This window comes from Gekko japonicus, unplaced genomic scaffold (genome assembly GCF_001447785.1).
Source record: "Gekko japonicus isolate JY-2015 unplaced genomic scaffold, Gekko_japonicus_V1.1 scaffold906, whole genome shotgun sequence".
Classification (NCBI taxonomy): Eukaryota; Metazoa; Chordata; class Lepidosauria; order Squamata; family Gekkonidae; genus Gekko; species Gekko japonicus.
In genome coordinates, this window is record NW_015166451.1 from 312,703 (window position 1) to 334,185 (window position 21,483).

General features: G+C 44.7%; 2 protein-coding genes across 2 annotated transcripts in view; both read right to left on the reverse strand.

Moving 5' to 3' along the window:
- The window catches only part of MRPL13 (mitochondrial ribosomal protein L13), a 49,397-nt gene that overhangs the window by 22,687 nt on the left and 5,227 nt on the right, over positions 1-21,483 (reverse strand). Inside the window, exons 4-5 of the mRNA XM_015412028.1 lie at positions 19,865-19,925; positions 2,420-2,506 (exon numbers count right to left, since the gene is read on the reverse strand). Coding sequence (XP_015267514.1) covers positions 2,420-2,506; positions 19,865-19,925 — 148 coding nt within the window. The remainder of the gene's footprint in view (positions 1-2,419; positions 2,507-19,864; positions 19,926-21,483) is intronic.
- LOC107111105 (inositol 1,4,5-trisphosphate receptor-interacting protein-like 1) lies at positions 14,747-17,768 on the reverse strand. The gene has a single exon (XM_015412027.1). The coding sequence runs from the start codon at positions 17,504-17,506 to the stop codon at positions 15,944-15,946; it is 1,563 nt and encodes a 520-aa protein (XP_015267513.1). The 5' UTR covers positions 17,507-17,768; the 3' UTR covers positions 14,747-15,943.

The following is a 21,483-nucleotide window of genomic DNA, read 5'->3' on the forward strand; positions in this document are numbered from 1 at the left end:
CAGATTAGAGTCCATGCACTTAACCACTACGCCAAACTGGAGAGAGAGAAAGAGAGAAAGAAACAAAGAAAGCAAGTAGATGGGGGAGGGAGGGAGGGGGAAGGAAAGAAGAAAGGAAGGGTGAAATAAAGGAAGGGAGAAGGAGAGAGAGACAGAGCGAAAGAAAGAAAATAGATGGGGGGAAGGGAGAGGTGGAAAGAAAACAACCTTAACTTTAAATGCGTCCTCCAAGCTCCCCCCCCCCCCCGGCTGGCTTGGCTTGGCAAAGGGAAGACTGACCAGGGAGGCATGCCTCCGATTCGCTTCCCAGGTGCCCTGCCGGGAGCCACACAATATGTGTGAAAGAGCTGCATGTGGCTCCTGAGCTGCAGCTTGGCCACCCCTGCTTTATCCTAAGACTTTAGGATGACGATAAAGCCTGAGGAAATGAAGGCAAAGGCAGCCATCTCAATTTTTGCCATCTGTTGCTTAAACTAGGGCCCCCACGGGAGCACACAAGTGTGGGGCAGCCAAAATACTGATGGGATTACATCCATTTACTCAGTCTCTTATGGGAATCGATGTGGTGGCAACTATGTATCTGTATTTCCACTTCAAGGAGCTGGTTTGACCTAAGGCTTTAGGATGATGATAAAGCCTGAGGAAATGAAGGCAAAGGCAGCCATCTCCATTTTTGCCACCTGTTGCTTAAACTAGGGCCCCCACAGGAGCACACAAGTGTGGGCCAGCCAAAATACTGATGGGATTTCATCCATTTACTCAGTCTCTTATGGGAATTGATGTGGTGGCAACTATGTACCTGTATTTCCACTTCAAGGAGCTGGTTTGAGCCTTTAGAGCCCACAATGCTTTGAGCCCTGCTTCCCTGAGAGATAGTCCATCTCCTCTCATTTCTTCTTTCTCATGCCCTTTGGTTACTGAATGATTCCCTGCTGGGGTTCTGCCCTTCAGCCAGCTGAGATCGCAGAGGGCACAAGGCAAGGCCTTCTCAACTGTGGTGCCCGCTCTCTGAAATGCTCTGCCAAGGGACCTCAAGATGGCTGCCTTCTTGGATACATGGTCATGCGGGTTCAGTTCTATTTTGTGACTTGGTGTTTTATGCTGCTGGATCCACTCTTTCGTGTATTTTTTTAAATTTTAATTATTTTTATGAGGCCACCCCGAAGTACTCCTGAGTTCAAAAGCAATTCCTACAAAATGAACTATACTGCAGCCCCCGGGTTCCTCATTAGCTGAATGCTAACAGCGAGGGTGCACATTTCTTAATCCAGAGCACTAACAGGCAAACGGATGGCAGAGATCCCAGCACAGTGTTCCCTGAACTGCAAATCAGATAACAGTGCTCCTGGAGGCATGAAGCTGCCCTATACTAAATCAGACCCGTGGTTCATCAAGGTTAATACTGTCTACTCAGACTGGCAGCAGCTCTCCAGAGTCTCAGAGGTCTTTCACATCATCTGCAACTTGATACTTTACCTGGAGATGCTGAGGATTGAACCTGGGACCTTCTGCATGCAAAGCAGATGCTCTCCCACTGAACAAACCCTCTCTTTTGGTTGGGCAAGAATTCCTTGCATGTGCAAAGAAACTTTCAGAGGCATTGTGTGACGTGGGAGAATCTGTGTCCTAAAATTTTAGAAACCCTCTTTTAAGCATATATTCTGGACAAACAATCTAACAGAGGTAAACATCATAGCTGGGAAAGACTACACTCCATTGTAGCAGTCTGCACTATCAACAAGAAATTCCAAAGCAATTAGAAAAAGACCCCCAAAATCTCACTGAAGAAAAACCTTAGACAATGCTAACATACGGTAATTTCTATCCTTTGAAGGACTTCCAGGAAGTCTACTTTTAAGACATGCACACTAGGACACAGAAAACCTCTCAAATCGTAGGATGAAGAATAGGTTGAATGTATATTGTACTGAATATGCTACCTAATGTGTATTCAGCAATCTCACTGCTCAATTTAGGCAAGACTGAGACATGTACGAATAATAGTAATAATAATTCTCGTACGGCATTGTCTATAGAATAGCCAGGAGATCCTAAGATTGTCTGGCAGCCGCCAGTTTTAGCTCTTAGTGTTGTGCACCACTAGGTGGTGAGCTAACTACTGACCATTAAAGCTCAAACTCCAGTATGCTACTCAAGCAAATCTCGATTCATACTTACAATCCCTTTCAGATACAAAAATTTAAGGATGTGTGAATGCTTTGTAAACAGATTATTTCATTCTTGTCAGTAACATTTACTTGAAATTTGAACTCCACTGGAGTGAAACATTCATTGTTCATTAGAAACAGGACTGTGCAGTAAATAATTTCTGTAGCATCTTTTAGTGTATGAAGTGCTTATTTTGAATAAACAGATAGATCAACCATTGAACTAGATAATGATCCAGCTTTTGACTTACATCATCTGCAAAGAGATGCAGTCTTTGCATCATTGTTCTTCTGAGAAGGTTTTTGGGCAGCATTCCATAGATAGCCAGTTTTACAATCTGCAAAAGAAAGATTTATGTTACATACATGATACCGCCTTTCCTAACATTTCAGAAATGTAGAGCCAACTCACACAGAACTAAATATGAGAATTAACAATGAAATAAATGGGGGGGGGGGGATTGTTAAAGCCACAGTGACTGAAGGGAGCCTCCATCTACAGAGGCAGCAGACCTTTGAACAAGAACAGCTAGGAGGCGGCAGCAGCGGAGGGGCTTGGCCTTTATGCCCTGCTTGTTTCAAATGTAAAAGCAAACTGTGGTTTGTGCTAAAGCAGAAGTCACTAATCAAGGCCTGATTTAAATGAAGCTGGGTGGAGAGAAGAACTTATCTATGCAATAGTTCCGTGTGCCCAGTGTCTCATTTAAACAGAGATTAGCATGCCAAATATAGGAAGCCTGGGTGTGCTAGCGTGGCACATGTAGTGAGACTGCACAGCTGAACTCTGGATGCATGCCAAGGTTTCATGGGTATGTTCTTCTTGCCCAACAGTGTCACATTTATATCAAGCCACACTTAGAACACATTAGGAGAGGACAGACAGGATAGTGCACAAACACAGCACCAAAACATGGTTAAGCATTATTTTATTTATTTGGAAAATTTAAATGCTGTATCTCCAAAGACACGCTGGAAGTGAACAGCAAGATAAGAAATACAATAAAGCAGAACCATAACATACTGTTCCTAAAAGATTCTTCAGGCTAGCAGCATGTCACATTTCTCTCATTCTGCAGGAGGGCATTTTTATACAAGTAATAGGGCTACAGTATAATGGAACGGTTCAGGGAAGCGGTTTTAATAAAGGCAACCAAGGGTGCAGATCATACCACTGTGTGTAGTATGCAATATCTGCTTGCTATACGCATTGCCTTATCTCACTGCATTGTTTTCTACTTATTCAATACGGTTTTCTGCATTAACATATCATGTCTAATATTATTTATTATTAGATTTATTAGATTAGATTTATTTAATTATTAGATTCATTAGATGATGAATGATGATAATAATAATATCTGAAACAAAGTATAAAGTTTCTGCAATTCTAATGCCTCCTCCTGCTGATACGCTGACTTACACTGTGCAATCTGCCTTGAGTCTCAGTGAGAAAATGTAAATTTAAAAAAATCAAATTACACTAACAAGATTTAACTCTTTGACTAAAAGCCTGGGTAAAAAGGAATGTTTCAGCCAAGCCTCAAAGGGGAGGATGTTCCAAAGGCAAGGGATATCTAATGGAGATCCCTGCCTTACCTCTGAAGACAGGAGCACAGGAAGGCTCGGGAGGAGGCTCTTAACTTAACCTGAACTGACCTACAGAACTCAGCATACTGTTGTGTGTCCCCCCCTCTACCCCCTCCCCCCGTGCACAACCAATTCCACATCACTGGAGAGGCAGGAAACACTCAGTGTACCAACATCAGGATGCAGCATTTTCCAATTAGGTGTCATACAGAAGGAGGGAACCGGACACGGGGCTGCCAGTTCTAGAGGCAAGCCTGCATATTTTTTTGTAATGTGCAGTTCCGCCTTCACTGTAGGCATTTGCTTTGTGAAAATGACCTGACAGCTATTTGTTCCGGATGAACAGCCTCATTCATAAGGCTACTAGGAATGAATAAGACCTACGGACCCACATTAACTTATGCATAAGAGCTACAGTTCAGGGCGGTTTTTCTTGGGCTGAAGATCTGAGTGTGCCAATATATTCCTTTATGTAAGAACTAAATAGCCATATGGACTTTACCGAAAGGGAAAAGTATTACATAAAATAAACAGCAGAAGCCAATGTCCTCCATTCTTTAAAGCACCAACAAAAGCAGTGAGCTCCATACAGAGCAGTCCTTTCTGAGGATGTAATAGAATCACAGACTCACAGAGCTGGAAGGGGCCAAACAGGCCATCTGGTCCAAACCCCTGCTCAATGCAGGATCAGCCTAGAGCAGTGATGGTGAACCTTTTAGAGACCGAGTGCCCAAACTGTGACCCAAAACCCACTTATTTATCGCAAAGTGCCAACACGGCAATTTAACCTGAATACTGAGGTTTTTACTTTAGAAAAAACAATCCATACATTAACTTAAGATGATCCAAACATAGTGAGGAAAGCAATCCCAAATGCTTTAATTTACTTAACATTATTTGGCAGAGAATTCAACACTTTAATAATGGTCTGGGCCTGGTTGGGGCGATGGCACGCTTGCCCACAGAGAGGGCTCTGAGTGCCACCTCTGGCACCCATGCCATAGGTTCGCCACCACTGGCCTAAAGCATCCCTGACAAGTGTTTCTCCAGCTGCTGCTTAAAAGACTGCCAGTAAGGGGGAGCTCACAACCTCCCTAGGCAGCTGATTCCACTGCTGCACAACTCTTACTGTAAAAAAGGTTTTCCTAATATCCAGCCAGTACTTTCCCACCCTTAACTGAAACCCATTATTGCGAGTCCTATCCCCTGCTGCCAACAGGAACAGCTCCCTTCCATTCTCTGAAAGCCCTTCAAATACATAAAGAGAGCAATCATGTCCCCCCTCAACCTCCTCACGGGGCTTGGTCTTTCCCCCCCACAATTGGCAAGATCAGATAATTTTACACAATCAATATATGAGGCTGGTCACTGGCTCCATAGTTTAGGTTGCAACAGTGAAGAGTAGCAAAGGAAGAAAACTTTACAAGACTCAAATATCTGATACTTTTAAAAAGTGTCACAAATTTTAGATGGCTCTTCTTTTGCAGACCTCATTGAGCATCCATTTTGGCTATTCTGTTTTGATTTTTCTCCTTTGCACAGATCTACCTCAGAGTAAGAATTATTGGAGTCCATTACAAGAACTGCTGTTACCTCACATCTGGAATTTCCCTTTTGCCAATACAGTTTCAATGGCTTTTAGTCTGAGAGATGTTGGCCCCGTTCACACGGAGCAGAAGCCACGCTAAATAGACGGAAGAGAGGCGGAGTTACCTGGCACGATCACACGGCAACATCTGGGGAGCGTAGAGCTCCCGTGGTTGAACTGTGGCGAACCGCCGATAAAACGGAGCAAAAAACTAGTACCTCGGAGGTACTAGTTTCCGGAAACTGCGGGGCAAGGGCGGGCGTCTGATCACATTTCCGGTGGCATCCGGCGTTCGCCCATGTCCCCTTGCGAAGAAGGTTTTTTTCCCCCCCAAGTCTTCGTGGTTGCGCACACGCACCCAACGGAGCATGCTCATTCGTAGTGTACACAAAAAAGAAACCCAGTTCGCCGCGCCGCGCGCTTCTTCGTTGCGCGCAGGCATGTGTTGTGATCGACGCCTCTCCGTAACCACGGAAGCTCCACGGTACCTCCACAGAACCTCCACAGGAGGTATGATCACTTTACTGCGTGTTAGTTTGCCCCGGGGCAAACAGCCACACTTCTCCCCCGCAGTTTCCTGCGCGTGTGACCGGGGCCGTTTTAAAGCAGAAAACTTTACATTTTTCAGGTGCTTCTTTTCAGTGTGTGAAATCCTGGATGTAAGCCAAAAAAGATACCATCAATGTTCTTTTTTTCATCAGACAGCTTATGATACAGTAATAAAATGTGGGGAAGACAAAAACCAGAAGCCTAAAACCAAAGCTTGTTCACTTACAAGTCTAAAACAGTCATTTACTCATCTTCAAATATATGTGATTATATAGAGGTATAACCTTTCTGTTTCCATATATATGGGCACTTGTTTTATACGATCACAGACACACTTTTGCTAACTGTAAACCAATCTCTCTTTCACCTGTCTACCACCTAACAAAGAGAATGACAATAATGCTCCTTTGGAAAAAGGGGAGAGATAAAAGTAAGAACTCTTTTACAAATGCCAAATGCCTCACGTTAGTGGAAGGGTCTTATGCTAGGAATGTGAAAGCACCAATAGAGTGAAATGGCTGGCTCAAATGTAAATAAATCTACACCATATTGCCGCAAGCAATTACATAAAATATTTCAGATGTACTGATACAATGATGCCTTTCATCTTTCTTAGATACAATTCTGACTGGCATCCTAAACGAAACTGAGACAGACTCAGCTGCCCCTAAGTGCGGGTTCAACAGGCTTGCTAGCAACAAAGAGCCTGGCCATGGGAGAAACTGTGACCTGCTGAGGCACCAATTCTGAGCCCAATTTGCAACACATTCCCGTAGCCCACCAACTCAGCAATGACCGAACTCTAAATAAGTGGGTTCTAGATCAAATCAAGTGAACTCTAAATTAGTGGGTTCTAGATCATATCAAGCCTGAACTCTCCCAAGAAGCTCAAATGACCAGACTGAGACTACTGCACTTTGGTCAAACGATGAGAAGACAAAAGTCATGGGAAAAGACTATCATGCTAGGAAAAGTTGAAAGCAGTGGGAAAAGAAGAAGACCCAACACGAGATGGATTGTCTCAATCAACGAAGCCGTGGCCCTCAGTTTGCAAGACCTGAGCAAAGCTGTTAACGATAGGATGTTTCGGAGGTCTTTAACTCATAGGGTCGCCATAGGTTGGAAATGACTTGATGGCCCTTAACACACACAAAGCTACCCTCTAATCAATGCCCAGTCACCCAAATCTGCGCAAGCTTTTGAGTTTCCCAGAACTCTTCATCAGCCTGTACGGTCAATATAATGAAGGAGGAGGGAGAGAACCTATAGTTTCAGGGCATGGTGGAATTATTACCATGCCTGCAGTTTCTAGAGCAGGGGTGTCAAACTCATTTGTTATGAGGGCCAGATCTGACAGAAATGCTACTTTGTTGGGACAGGCCATTTATGCCATAATATACTAGGTACCAGAGATATAAACTTTGTAAGTGACACAGGCAAACCCTGAGAGGTGGCCAGACTGGTCAACTGGCCCCGGATGACAGGGTCCTGTCTTAGGAGGAGGGGGATCTGAATCAAGCTCTTCCGGATCCCCCCCACCCCAGTTCTCATCTCTCTTGCGTCTCCCAGAGAAACGGTGGAGTTGAGGGAAGAGGAAGACCTGACAGAGAGGCCGTTTCCGATACCTCAAGGGGGTGCTTTTTGACTTCCGGCAACCACTTTTCCTCACAGGCTGCAAACAGGTGGGGGGGGGGGAGAAGCGAGGTTGCCATTCCCCACCCACCCCAACACTCACTCTGCCTCCCGATTCTGTGACTGTTCAGACGCACCGTGGCATCAGTGCCCCTTTTCCCCTTTGCTCCTCCACCCACTTCCGAGGCTGGGAGGTATATTCCCCTCAGAGCAGCATGCACAAGACAGCCCAGTTGCCTCCCAAGCCACATGTTGGCCCTCCTCCTCCTCCTCCCTTCCCCACTGCCCCCGTCCGTCAGCTAACTGCTGCTCTATGTGCCTGCTCTTGGTTGCCATTTGAAAAATGCGAAGCCAGTTGGTTGCAGTGCTGGCAGCACTGGCCACTCTCAACGCCAAACTGGACAGTGTTCAAAAACAACTGAATCAAATGGATAAAAAAACCTCAGTAACTGAGAAAACATTGAAAAAAATGGAAAAACAGACAGAGTATCAACAAGAGAGTAGATGAAGCAGAGAAAGAAAGATCCTCCGATAAAACACAATTAATACAGCTCCAGCTGGAAAGATCTACATATGTTTTATGCTTCCATGGGATCCCTGAAGAGAAGAACAAGGACTTAAAAGAACTTTTGGCGGAGGCCTTGGCTCCATTAATGGATTACAAATAGGAAGACCTATTGAAAGAGATGGATGTAGCCTACAGGACCAGATTTTATAAAGAAAAATAAACTCCCAGGGGAAACCTATTTAAAATTCACAAAATGATCTACCAGAGAACTGGTGTTAAAATTTACAATGGGGGAACCCTTAAAAATTAAGAATGAAGAGATAAAAATACTAAAAGACATTCCCTTTGAAGTCAGAAAACAGAGGAAAGTATACAGGATGCTTACTCTCACTCTGTAAAAAAGGGGGGGGGAGTACCATACAGATGGTTATTCCCAGAAGAACTGAGCTTCAGTTATCTGGATAAAAAAATACAAAATTGATTCTTTTCGAAAAGCGGAAAAATTTATGGACCAAATGTTCAACTCAAAATATAAGAAGAAAGAAAAGAACTCAAAACCAGATCAGGAGGAGGAGGAAGAATCCTACTCACAGGATTCAAAAAGCACTACTTCCACATTAGAGCCAGTTTGGTGTAGTGGTTAAGTGTGCGGACTCTAATCTGGGAGAACTGGGTTTGATTCCCCACTCCTCCACTTGCACCAGCTGATGTGACCTTGGGTCAGTCACAAGCTCTGGCACAGCTGTCCTCGAAAAAGAGCAGTTTGTGTCAGCCCCACCCACCTCACAGGGTGTCTGTTGTGGGGAGGGGAAGGGAAAGGAGTTTGTAAGCCGCTCTGAGACTCCAAATGAAGGGTGGGGTATAAATCCAATCTCTTCTCTTCTTCTTCTTCTTCAAAATTGTTAGATAGTGCTTCACAATCCAAAGCTGTGTGCAGAATTCCTAGTATAATGCTATGGGATTTTATTTTATATTATAACAGAGTGATGCATCTCAGCTGTTCACTTCCATTTCTTTGTTTTTTGGCAATGGTGATGGGAATGAGCAAACGATGCACAATAGAGGCAAGAAAGTCCAACTCCTTGCAGTCGTGGCTATTCTGGTGGTCAAATGGGAAATCCATGGAGAACTCTTTGACTCCATGGTTTACAAATTGCCTATTCCCCTCGTAAAATGCTATAAAAATGGCAAGAGCCAAAAACGCACTCCATTAAACATTAAACAGTTTCTGAGAAATGTGGACAAGCTCTGTAGGAAGGAACTAATAAAACTGCCAGACAGACATCTCTAAAGAGAAAAAATGTAAAGATACAATGGCAAAGATTTAAAATGATGATCTATAAATTCACCCACATATTATATGCTATAGCTGGAAAGTCAGAAAATTGGATGCTCTAATTTGTTAAACATTCAATGAGAAATCTGGACAACTCATAACCATTTGAGAAGATCCTGTTAGAGCAAGATGAATTCAAGGGGAAGATCTGGTTCGAAAAGTAAATTGAAGCCCTGTTTTGATTCCAGGAGACGGATGATGCTAGAAAAATAACGATGTCATTTTCACAAAGATTATTTTGTAGTCTCGTGTAAAAAGCCAAAGAAACCCCAGTTATTAAGTTCTATAGAGCACCACTATCAACACCAACAGGATGATGGATTAAAATACTGCTCTTAAAAAAAACAACCCAAACAAATGAACACAACTCCAATAAATATGGAGACAAAGTTCACAATGAGCCTGGCTGCCAAATCACGCATCCAGTAAGATCTCTGTTACCATACTCCACTGCACTGAAGGAGGGGGGGACGGGGCTATAAAAGGAAATGAAGACTAGGATCCATGTTGGATTGCTGACATTAGTCTACAACCCTATTTTAATAACCAAAAAAGTATTATAGTCAGCTCTCCGAAACACTGTTAAAGATGGGCAACAATATAAACATCATTGAAATCAAACTACTCAATAATACTATCTGTGATGCCATGATAGAATCATGAAAATATATTGGCAGGTGCCCTTATAAGTCATAAGCACCCAAACCATCATTAAAATGGATAGCATTTGGCCTGTATTTCTTAGGTCAAATGATGGAAAACAGCTTGTGGAAACAGTTGATGAAACAGATGTTTTCTCTCCCTTTTCCTTCTCCAGTGAGTCTAGAAAATTCTCTAAGGTATCACAAAATATATCGCAGAATGGGAAGATCCAGTGAGTGGGAGCGGGGAACTGGGTGAAAATGCCGCCTTCTCCCCACTGTTGCATCCTACTAAAGGTAGAGGAAGGTGCAGAAAGCTCACAGAAGCTCATGGAGTGTATCTTTACTCAAGATCTAACCCCCCTTTCTGCAGCTGTGTTTACTGTATTATTGGATGAACTGTGGATTTTCAAAAAAAATATCTGGATACACTTTTACGATTCTAATATACTCCATTTTTGAGAACTGTTTTCTGAACAGCAGAAAAGAACAAGCACCTTAAAGATGAACAAAATTCTTGCACCCCCTCAATATGCTTCACAATTTTTGTTAGTTTTTTTGTTGACATTTATTTTCAGTCCCGCTACTTGACCATATTCTTGAATCCTTTCTTTTAGTTTAACGGCTACTTCCATCGGTTGTTCCATAATAAATGCAATATCATCCGCAAAAGCTAATAATTTGTATTTGTTTCCTTTCAATTTTAGTCCAATAATCTCTTTATCCCTTCTTATTACATTGTTTAATACCTCTAAGGCTAGGATAAATATAAGAGGTGATAAAGGGCAGCCTTGTCTAGTCCCCCCTTTTGAATCTTAACATTATTTGTCAATTCGCCATTCACCATTACTCTTGCTCTTTGTTCATTATATATAGCTTGAATCATCTTAATAGTTTTCACCTGCTTCCACCATTCTCAATGTCTCTATAATAAATGGCCAAGTAACGTTGTCATCAAACGCTTTCTCTGCATCCAAAAATACCAGGGCCAGTTGCTTACCATGATGTATTTCGTAATATTTTGTTAGTTTTTAAGTTGCCACTGGACTCTTGCTCTCTCCTGCTGCTATAGACACAGCTACCCATCTTGGTTTCTGAACAGTGGCTTACAAATTCTTAAACAGCTACCCATCTTGTTTTCTGAACAGTGGCTTACAAATTCTTAAACACACTGTACCTAAAGCGCAAACTCCATGATAAATTCAGAATATGCATCTGACAACCCCAGTATCATTCAGGCTTAGGAAGAGGCAACTGGGATGGTGTGGCAAGGGAAGCAAGCACACAGGCTTAAAGCCTGGCCATAATTTTACTGCGTGTAGAGGAGATAGCAATGCAGCGGAGGAAGTAACAGCCCCTTAATAGCAGCATGTAAGAACATGTGCTTCTCCTCTAAAAATATACCCATAAAATTAAAAAGATCAATCAACCCAACGATTTCTTGTCTATTAAAATGCATTTGCCATATTTAGGTAACTACTACTTTGATTCATTTTGTCATCAGTAGACAAGCACTCCCTATTGATTTTCAAAGCTGTGCAAGCGCCACGTTAATCAAAAGGACAAATTCCCACTGATTAGCTGTGTCTGTTAGCTCTGGTACATACCACTGAAGAGTAATAAAAGAGCTGAGGATGAGAGGGGCTGGGAGACAGCTGGAAGAATAAGGAAAGGGATGTGGGTTTAGGCAGAAAGCTTGTCTAGGCGAGAAGGCAGGAGGAAAAATTATTTGGATTTTCACCCAGGATTTTAAAAAAACCCTATTCACTGTAAGGACTATAATGAAGGATCTGTGCAGTTTCTACTTATATATATATATATAAAAAGCTGGAAGGGAAAGGGTGGGTGGAATTGAAGGAAGATTAGTCTAGCTTTCCACTTGTAAAAACTATACTCTAAGCTACATTTACTTGCACGCTAAGTTTGATAGACCTTAGTTCCAAGCATCCCATTTCTGGATTTCTTCCACAAAACTATTCTATTTCTAAAACACAGTTGTAGAGTCGTATGGCTGTGTTTTTCAAATGGAGACTGCAATGATTCCATCACAGAATAAAAAAAACCCCTTCATCCTATGTTGCCTGCCTGCACAATCCCTCTCCCAACACAGCAGCAAATAACATTTAAAGGAGAGTGACAAGAGAACTGAGCCAGTGTGCCCACCAGGCAAATGAGGTATCAACTAGTCCTCCACCCCCAGATTTGCGTGCATGAAAGTCTTCCACACTTAAGACAAAATTCACAGTGCAAAACTTCGCAGATAACATACCCAATTATGACAGCTGCAATCTTTATTTCACTTCCTTCAAATTCAGATTTGAAAATGTAGGCTCCATTTTGCATTCTAGGCAGTTACAGAGCACTTTCTGTCCCCTCCCTTCTGGCCGTTTCCTCTTCAGCCCCCACGGCTTTCACCCCCTTTCCCTTGCCCAGCTGATCTTGTCCTTGCTTTCAGCAGCTTCGTCTCTGCCTTCTTCCTCCAAATTCAGGTTTGAAAACGTAGGCTCCATTTTGCATTCTAGGCCAAATGCCATTTTTAAAAGGTCTGCTGCAGTTACAGAGCACTTTCTGTCCCCTCCCTTCTGACCCTTTCCTCTTCAGCCCCCACGGCTTTCACCCCCTTTCCCTTGCCCAGCTGATCTTGTCCTTGCTTTCAGTAGCTTCGTCTCTGCCTTCCTCCTACAACCTGCTTTGCTTAGTAAACATTCTGGGAACTTGCCAGGTACACGAGATTGATCTGGAATGGTGTGTTTAAATCCCATTCTTAAAACCAGTGTTTTAGAGCAAGAGGATTCCCCAAGTGTTTCATAAGTGACCATATCAAGTTGGAGGCTACTGGATGCTACAAGACCTTTTTGAACAATTATGCTAGCAGCGGGTTGGGGAAGTGGGAGGAATTGGTCTGCTAGCTACTATTATGATATAAATGACAGCCAGTGGGGTACAGCAGTTGAAGTGTCGGGAAAGGATCTGACAGAGCCAGGTTCAAATCCCTACTCTTCCATGGAAGCTGCTGGATGACCTTGGGCACATTCTTAGCCTAACCCACCTCATAGAGCTGTAAGGATAAAATGAAGGAGAAGAGAATGATGTAAACTGTTTTGGATCCTGTCCAGCCACAGGCATGGCTGGCCCTTACTCCAACACCCCTGACACCACCACAAACCCAACAATCCCTCCAGGCCCCGCAGTGACTGCATCAATTTCCCAGGGCCCCAACGCAGCCAGGCCGGGTTCTCCACAGAGCAGGGGAGAGATGCAAGGAGCCCTGGGTCCCACCCCGTGCCATCATCCAGCCCAGGGCCCTGAAAGCTGAAGTGGCCAGGAGTTGCACTGGGCAGGCCAAAGGCCACCAGGCCACAGAATGGCTGGCTGGCTGACACAACCAGCATGCACAGCAGGGTGAGGCCCCATCTGAGAAGGGAGCAAGGCACAACACATGCAGCAGGGCCTGAAACAGCAAGTGCCAGTGCAGATGGGTGGGGCTCACAGAAAGGAAGGCGATGGGGGCTTAAATGGGGAGGCAGGGCCAGAGGGCCAGTAGAGGGGTGGAGGCAAAAATGAGGGGGAGGGCTATAAAAGGGGGAAGCAGACGGCAGGTTATGGAAGAAGTGGCCAGACTGCTGGGCAGAGCAGGAGAGAGAAAGAAAGTGCTCCAGAGCCCAGCAGGTTGAGTGAGATGACTCACCACAGCCGGACCTGCTATTCTGAGACCTAGCCAACTGTAGTCTCAAGCCCTCCCGTCAGAGAAGACGAAAGCGGGAGGCGCCCCTGGGCTCCTGTGCTACCTCATCAGGGCAAGACCATCAAGGGGTGGAGGTGGAGTGTGATAGATCCCCCACTGTGAAGCAAATACATATATTCAGCTTCCACACAGAAACACCAGATAGCCTTTTGAAAACGGGCATGAATGGAAACCTGTATCTGATGTGGTGAGTTTTCACCTTTAAAAGCTCATACCTCAAGAAATCTTGTGCTACAGAACTAAATCCTGTTTCTCAATCATAGCCCATCTTCTCCCCGCCCACACACACACTTCCAACAAGATTCCTGTTCCTCAGGGGTCTTGTTATCTCAATGCTGAACTCCAAGTATGATGTCCTCCAAACAAACACCATACATAATACCAACATGAAATGTCCAAGTATATGCATAACACCATTCTACCTTTTGCAGATTCACTGTCCAAAACATTTTTACAATTTATAATTTACTTTACATTGTTCTTATTGAAATTCTTCTGAAGTCTGGTCACCAGAACACAACCCAGAGTAAATATTAGCAAGGAAATACTCTGGTGTGTCATTCTTAGACATGCTAAGGTTATGCTGCCCTCTAGTGTTTGGCTGTGAACACGTGTCGCTGAAGGAAAAAAATAAAACAAAAACAGTTTGCCACGTGGGGCAGTTTTCCATCTTCTTAGCACTGTATTTGCTCCTGATAAGCATCATTTGGACTGTCATGATAAAACTGTTGCTGCATGACTTTAATCACAAGCATACTTAACTCTGCTACTGTTAGTAGTAGCTCACCTAAAAAGCCACCAGTACACCAGGCACCGGATAACTTTATGAGCAAAGTCTGTTTCAACAGGATACAACAGATACATTTGTCCTTTTGTACAAGAGTGCTTCAACTCAAGACCAAAACATCAGGCAGAGCAGCTCTAAGGTACAGTCAGCATATATACAGCTCCTGATGCCATGGTACACTTGTCTGTCTAATCATCTAGGGAGCTAGCACAGTATAGTTTGGAAGAAGAGGCAAGAACATAAATTGGTTTTGAGGAGGAGGAGGACAACAGGTGTTATTACAGATGTAAGACCCTGAGTCAGTGAAGTAGTCTTGTACTGAGTTAAACTTAAAGCAGCCTACTCTGACTGGTGGGGAGTGAAAACTCCTTACTGGGATCACTTATGAGCTGGTTGTGGCTTAACAGCACATACAAACTTACAGTGACTGGTTACAGCTCTCTAGGGTCCCAGGAAGATCTACTCCAGCCTTCCTTAAAATTTTTTTTGATTTTGTACAGTTTTAAGAAAAATAATTGAAGAGTCATAAAAGGGCATGGTATTTTTGCAGTGACCTTCCTAGGAAGATCAGTTTTAGCCACTATCATTTCTGCCTTTCCTGTAGCAGATCTATTCTTGCAGGGTTTTCTTTAAATTATGTTTGTTACCCTTTCTGGCTCAACCCAGAAATTGCTCTAATTTTAGGTGTATTGTTTTTAAAGTTGTGCTTTTATATTGCTTATACGCATCTCTTTTGTAGAAAAAACTGATGCACTGGAAAAGGAAGAGATAATGGGTGATGAGCAAGCTGGCATCAGAAAGGGTCACTCTTGTGTGGACCACTGCTTTATGCTGGCCTCACTGATAAGCAAATATGTGTTACACAAAGTCTTGTGTGTTTGACATAGGTGTGAATATGTCAGGGTTACATAGTCACCCAGCCACACAGTTCCAGCTTTGAGAAATACAATGTACCTAGTGCCCCCCCTTCCTTCCTAATTCATTGAAGCGACAGCAGTGGGAAGTTTCCAAAACAGGCATAGTTATTAGTTGTCCGCCTATACTAGTTGAAGGGTTGTCTTGAGTTAGACCTAGGGAAAGGGTATGAGGCTGATTTCATTCAATGCTAGTTGCAGGGGGGAAAAACACAGCACAACAGTTATTGTTGGAACTTCTATTTCAACTCTAACAGAGCAAATTCCTTGAGTGCATAAAAATACAGAAGACTAGCTGGCACTAGGAATGGGAGCTGACTTGCATTGCCACGTTTCCCGAAATCAAGGTGAAGCATAGGAAACCTGTGAAGATAGACACCATTCTGGGATCTGTGATGCCGTTGCTTCCTATCTGCTTTGCTTTCTTTACCAGTCCTTTTAGAGCAAGTCCCCCCCCAACATAGCGTTTCTAATGTAAGTGTCCTTTCCTACTCTTCACAGTCTGTCACCAGAGTCCACACTTGCCGTACAACCTCCGCAAACTCCCTCATTGCCTCAGCATGAAGGTTGGGGTCTTGTGCCAAGTGCTTAAAAAGATTGACAGGTACAGCAGTGCGAAGAGCCTTGGGCATAGGTATCTGAATGGGCAGGGAGACATTTCCAATCAGGAAGTGCTTAAGACCTTTCTCCTGCAGGGCAGTATGCATGAATAAGAGGATGTCCTGCAGCCTTTGCACAATATCTTCACGGGCCCAGTCTGAGAGGGGCCGAAAGAGCAGGAGATGCATCAGACAAGTCTTGTAATGGTAGTCAGTGAGCACAGGGTTCTTCCCATCTGATGGGTTGGACTCTTTGAGGTAGAGGATGATCTGTAAACATTTCAGGTGGCAGCTCTCCTCTGGGACTTGCTGGTTTACCCTTTTGAAAAAGAGCAGCTCCTGGATTGCAAAGGTCCTCTGCCAAACTGTACCAGCTGAACGGTCCATCTCAGCACCCTGGGTGGCCAGGAAAACTAAGCTGTCTCCTTGCTGGACTCCAAGTATGATGTCAACAGAGATTGTCTTTCCAGATCTAAATGCCAGGTTCAGCTTGCATGCAGTGTTGGAAGGCTTGGGCAGGAGATCAAGATTGTACTTATAACTTATATTTTTCCAGGCCTTCCTCACAAGACTCTGGAACCAGTGGATGGTTTTATCCACATCTAAGTGGGAGCTGGTACACAAAACATCCATGAGGAAGGCACCTTGCTTGTCTTCACTCAGCGTTTGCTCAGGATGATGAAGGAAGCATACCACATCTCCTCTTTCTCTCTTGCACACACACTCCATCTCCACCAAGATGTGTCCATGTTTGCTTGAGGTGCCTTCAGAAGCACTTGTTTCCAAATGGAAATAGTGTCCCTTGGGTGGCACTACCGGCACCAGTACACTGAATGCCTTGGTCTTTTCTTCTTCTTCTTCTTGTATGTGCCATCCTTCAAAGGCACTGTCCACCCCAATACAGTTCACCAACAGAGGAAGGGTGTTCTGATAGGGAAGGTAATTCCGGCAGGCCTCCAGCAAGTCATTCACAAAGGACTCCACAAAATCGCACATATGGGTTAGGTCACTGGTGTCCACATCTGTGAGGCAGTCACAGAAAGCCTCTAGTACTTTTTGCTTGTTGCCACATGTTTCACTTTCCATGTCAGTATCCTCCTCCTCCTCTCTGTTGGTACTACTGAAGGTATCAGTGTTAGAATCATCACTGGGTTCCTCTTCCAAGGAGTATATGTAGCACATCAAGAACAGAAGGCTCACATAGTGCCACACATCCCAGGTTTCATCATCCATAGGTTGATCAGTTGTAATCCAGTCTTTTGGAGTCTTCAGCGGCTCCAAGGTCCAGCCTTTCTGGTCAAACTCTGTCCGCAAGAGCTCCATTTCCTGTTTCATTCGCTCCTCATGGTCCTGGAGCCGGTTCAGCGTGGTCAAGTCTGTATGGTCACTGACGATCAAAGGGTGGTGGACCAGAGTTAGCACAGACAGGAAGATGAAAGGACCCCAAAACATCCTGACTTGCACCGGTTTCTAGAGAAAAACACTAAAGGAAACTATTCAAGCTGAAGTCCAAGGAAGACAATAGGCAAGGCTGTACTGCTGAAAGAAATTAAAATTCTTCACTCAGGATCATGCCATCTGTATGAATAATATGGAACCTTATTTGATTAATTTTGTTCTAAGTCTGATAGTTGCAAGAAGGCATTCCACAGGGAGCCGAAACCCCACTCCCAGCTTCAGTCAGTTTTCAGCTTTTAATTTCAACAGGCAATGCCACTTCCTTTAATAAGGAAGTAACTCTTCCTTATTAAAAACCTGAGCCTCTCCAAGCCGTTCTGGCTTCTTTAAACCTTGCTGGCTGCTACTGACTGCAACTTCAGCCTCTCCCATTATTACCTGGTCGTCTGTGAAGTCACATCTGTCCTGAAGTCATAGCTGTGGGTTGTCTGTGTATTTTTAAATTTAACAGGCATTGCTACATATTTTAACTCTTATCTTAGACATATCGTGGAGACAGAAAGGGGGTGTACAAACCAACTGGGAGGAGGAGGAGAGATTGGATTTATACCCCGCCCTTCACTACCCAAGGGAGTCTCAGAGCGGCTTACAAACTCCTTTCCCTTCCCCTCCCGACAACAGACACCCTGTGAAGTAGGTGGGGCTGAGAGAGCTCTGACAGAAACTGCTCTTTTTCAAGAACAGCTGTGCCAGAACTACGGCTTGCCCAAGGTCATCCAGCAGGTGCAAGTGGAGGAGTGGGGAATCAAACCCAGTTCTCCCAGATTAGAGTCTGCACACTTAACCACTACACCAAACAGTGGTTTGCACTGTGTCTGCTCACTTAACCACTACACCAAACAAATCCTAAACAGAGTTAAACCCTTCTACGTGCATTGAAGGCACTGGTTTTAGGAGGGTGTAATTGTTTAGAACTGTATTGTAAATAACTTTACAACTATAGAAGCTAGAAATTTACGGTGTGTGTGAGAGATGAAGCTGAAATGTCTAATCCAGGGGTGTCGAACTCATTTGTTATAAGGGCCAGATCTTACATAAATAGGACTCTTTAAAACTGTTTTTTCCTGCTGCCATCTGGAAGCAAATTTCACATTTAAATTACTCTCTATGTAAAGTAGTCTCTCCTTTTGTCTGTCCTGAACCTACTGCCCACCAGTTTCATTGGATGCCCATGAGTGCTGGTATTTTGGGAGAGGGAGAAAAATTTCTCTTTGTCAACTCTCTCCGCCCCTTGCATAATTTTATAAATTTCTATCATGTTTCCTCTTATTTGTCTCTAACCTGTTCCAGGCTGCAGAGAAAACAAAAAAGGAGCTCAAGTCTCTCTTGTTGCTTCTCTAAATAATAACGGTCTTCCATCAACTCGCAACTGACTTGTGACGAACCCAGGACCATGGGGTTTTCAAGGCAAAAGATGAGCAGAAGTGGTTTCCCACTACCTTCCTCTCCGCCCATGTGAAACTAACTTGCTCCATCCCTAAAGTTCTCTGTGTGTGCAAAAGAAGGGCAGGGGGAGGGTCAGTGGTGAGAGAAGAGATTGGATGTATACCCCGCCCTTCACTACCCAAAGGAGTCTCAGAGCGGCTTACAATCTCTTTTCCCTCCCCCTCCCCACCACAGACACCCTGTGAGGTAGCTGGGGCTGAGAGAGCTCTTTCAAGAACTGCTCGTGAGAGACCCACTCTGAAGGAACTTGCAGATCACCCAAGATCACACCAGCAGCTGCATGTGGAGGAGTGGGGAAATCAAACTCGGTTCTCCCAGATTAGAGCCCACGCTCCTAACCACAACACAAAACTGGCTCTCCAAAAATGGGTAAAACTTGAACAACAATGGCTAAAACTTGAACTTCTGAGTAGAGGAAGTGTCAGGTGGCAGATAAAGCACAGCCTGGACCATTCAGAAATTGTTTCACAGAAGAGGTCGCCTTGAAGGAAGAGAAAGCAGCTTGACGAAGATGAAAAAATTCTTCAAGCATAGCATGGCAAACAGCGCTGAGACTTGAGTGGGAGGAGATGGAGGGGTGACAGTAGATGAGTTTGTGCAGAAAACAGCAGGACTGAAAGGCAGTAGATTAGGGAAGAGGTTGGCATGCAGAGAAACTGAGAAGTGTGAAAAGTCATCGCATGGAAAGGCTCTCAGTGGCCTGGATGTGGGAGACAAAGGATAGGAAAGAATCAGATGTGGCTCCAGAGTTACATGGCTGCCCTTGCGATGGTGACAAATGAGAATAATGAGTTCAGGCGCTCTTCTTTCAGTACCTTGAACTGGATACGCTTACAGGAAAATTCAGGTGAAAGTCTGGCAAGTCTATTCAAGAAGTACAGGGTGAAGGGAAGGATTAGCACTTACTGCTGTTGGATCCTTTCTATGAAGCTGAGTTGCTGTAACTTGCGTGAAACCACCAGGATATCTACAATACAAAAGATATAAATAAGCAAATTTAAAAAGCCTGCATCTTGAAAAATAAAAACCTGTGTATGAACCAATGCTGGCTTCTATATGGATCAAGTGCTTCACAGGAAGGACAGGTCTAACAACAGCAGAATTTATGTTTAAAGGCCAATGAGATACCGTAGTGGTCATATGGCCATGAATGTAAACGGTGGCTGAGTGAGAAGGCAAGTGCGTGCACCAACTCTCCTTCCCTGCTCACAACTTCATCTCTCCTTCCCTTCACCCTCTTCCTTCTCCATCCCCTCTCTTTGCTTACGCCCCAATCTTGTCCCACCCCAAGCTTCGTTTCCCTTGGCTTTCCCTTTCTTCACATTTCCCCTGTTAGGCTGTCTGTTTTGCTGTGAATCAGAAAAGGAATATGAAACACATTAATCACTCTTTGTTTTTCTGATATATCACAAATTAAGGAGCAATTAAGGAATCCATGTACCCTTTAATGTCATTTCACATCATGTCCTCTGAACACCAGAATCAAAGTTCAGGGTGTCATTTGAGTATACACGTAAAAAGGAGGGACCAGAAATGACTGGTGGGACACAGGTGCCATGCAAAAATCAGGTCTGCTGCCTGACACGTAAAAAAAATATATTGTAATTCCCCTGACCACCACTATAGTCTTATAGTCCCAAGGTATGGATAGAAGGTGCATAATACATTATCCTTGCTGAAGCTAAGCATATATGGGACTAATCTGTACCTGAATGGATGATTTCTTAGGAACCTATGTACACTGTTTTAGATTCCGTGACAGAAAAAAGGTGGAAAGTTAACACTAAGTAGATGAATAGATGTAGATGACACTCTGCTTTCTGGGGCCTAGCCTGGAAAAATGTGATGCCATGATGTACTTAGGATGGATGAGAAGGAGGAACTCTGTGTTCTATAGGGGAAGTCTGCTGGTAAGGATGCTTGATTAAGGGTGGGGGCATATAAATGTTAGGAACCTGGAGCCCAGGGGTCTTTTGGGGCCGGAGTGCACCGGAGCACCGCTCCGGGAGCCCAGGCGCCGGAACAAATGGCGGTGGCAACAAGCCCCGCCCCCAGCTCCCCACGCTGCGGCCCCCTGCCACTTCCCCGGGCCAGTGCTGGAGCGCTGCGGCTTGTGGGAGGCCAGAAGAGGGCCCCCCACTGCCTCCCTGGGCCAGCGCCGGAGCGCAGAGGCCCCCCCGCCGCCTTCCAGGGCCAGCGCCGGAGTGCTGCGGCCAATGGGAGGGCAGAAGAGGGCCCCCCCCACCGCCTCCCCGAGCCAGCGCCAGAGCGCTGCGGCCTGTGGGAGGGCAGAAGAGGCCCCCCCACCGCCTCCCAGTGCCAGTGCCGGAGTGCTACGGCCCGTGGGAGGGCAGAAGAGGCCCCCCGCTGCCTCCCCAGGCCAGCGCCGGAGCGCTGCAGCCCTGGGAGGGCAGAAGAGGCCCCCCACGCCGCCTCCCGGGGTAAGTGAGGGATCCGTGGGGGGTCGGAGAACCTCCCCCCATCTCTTTGCCCTCTTTCTTTCCCTCCTTTTCTTTCTCTTTCCC

Excerpts from the sequence above, each read along its gene's own strand:
- LOC107111105 (XM_015412027.1), bottom strand. The coding sequence starts at position 17,506 with ATGTTTTGGGGTCCTTTCATCTTCCTGTCTGTGCTAACTCTGGTCCAC.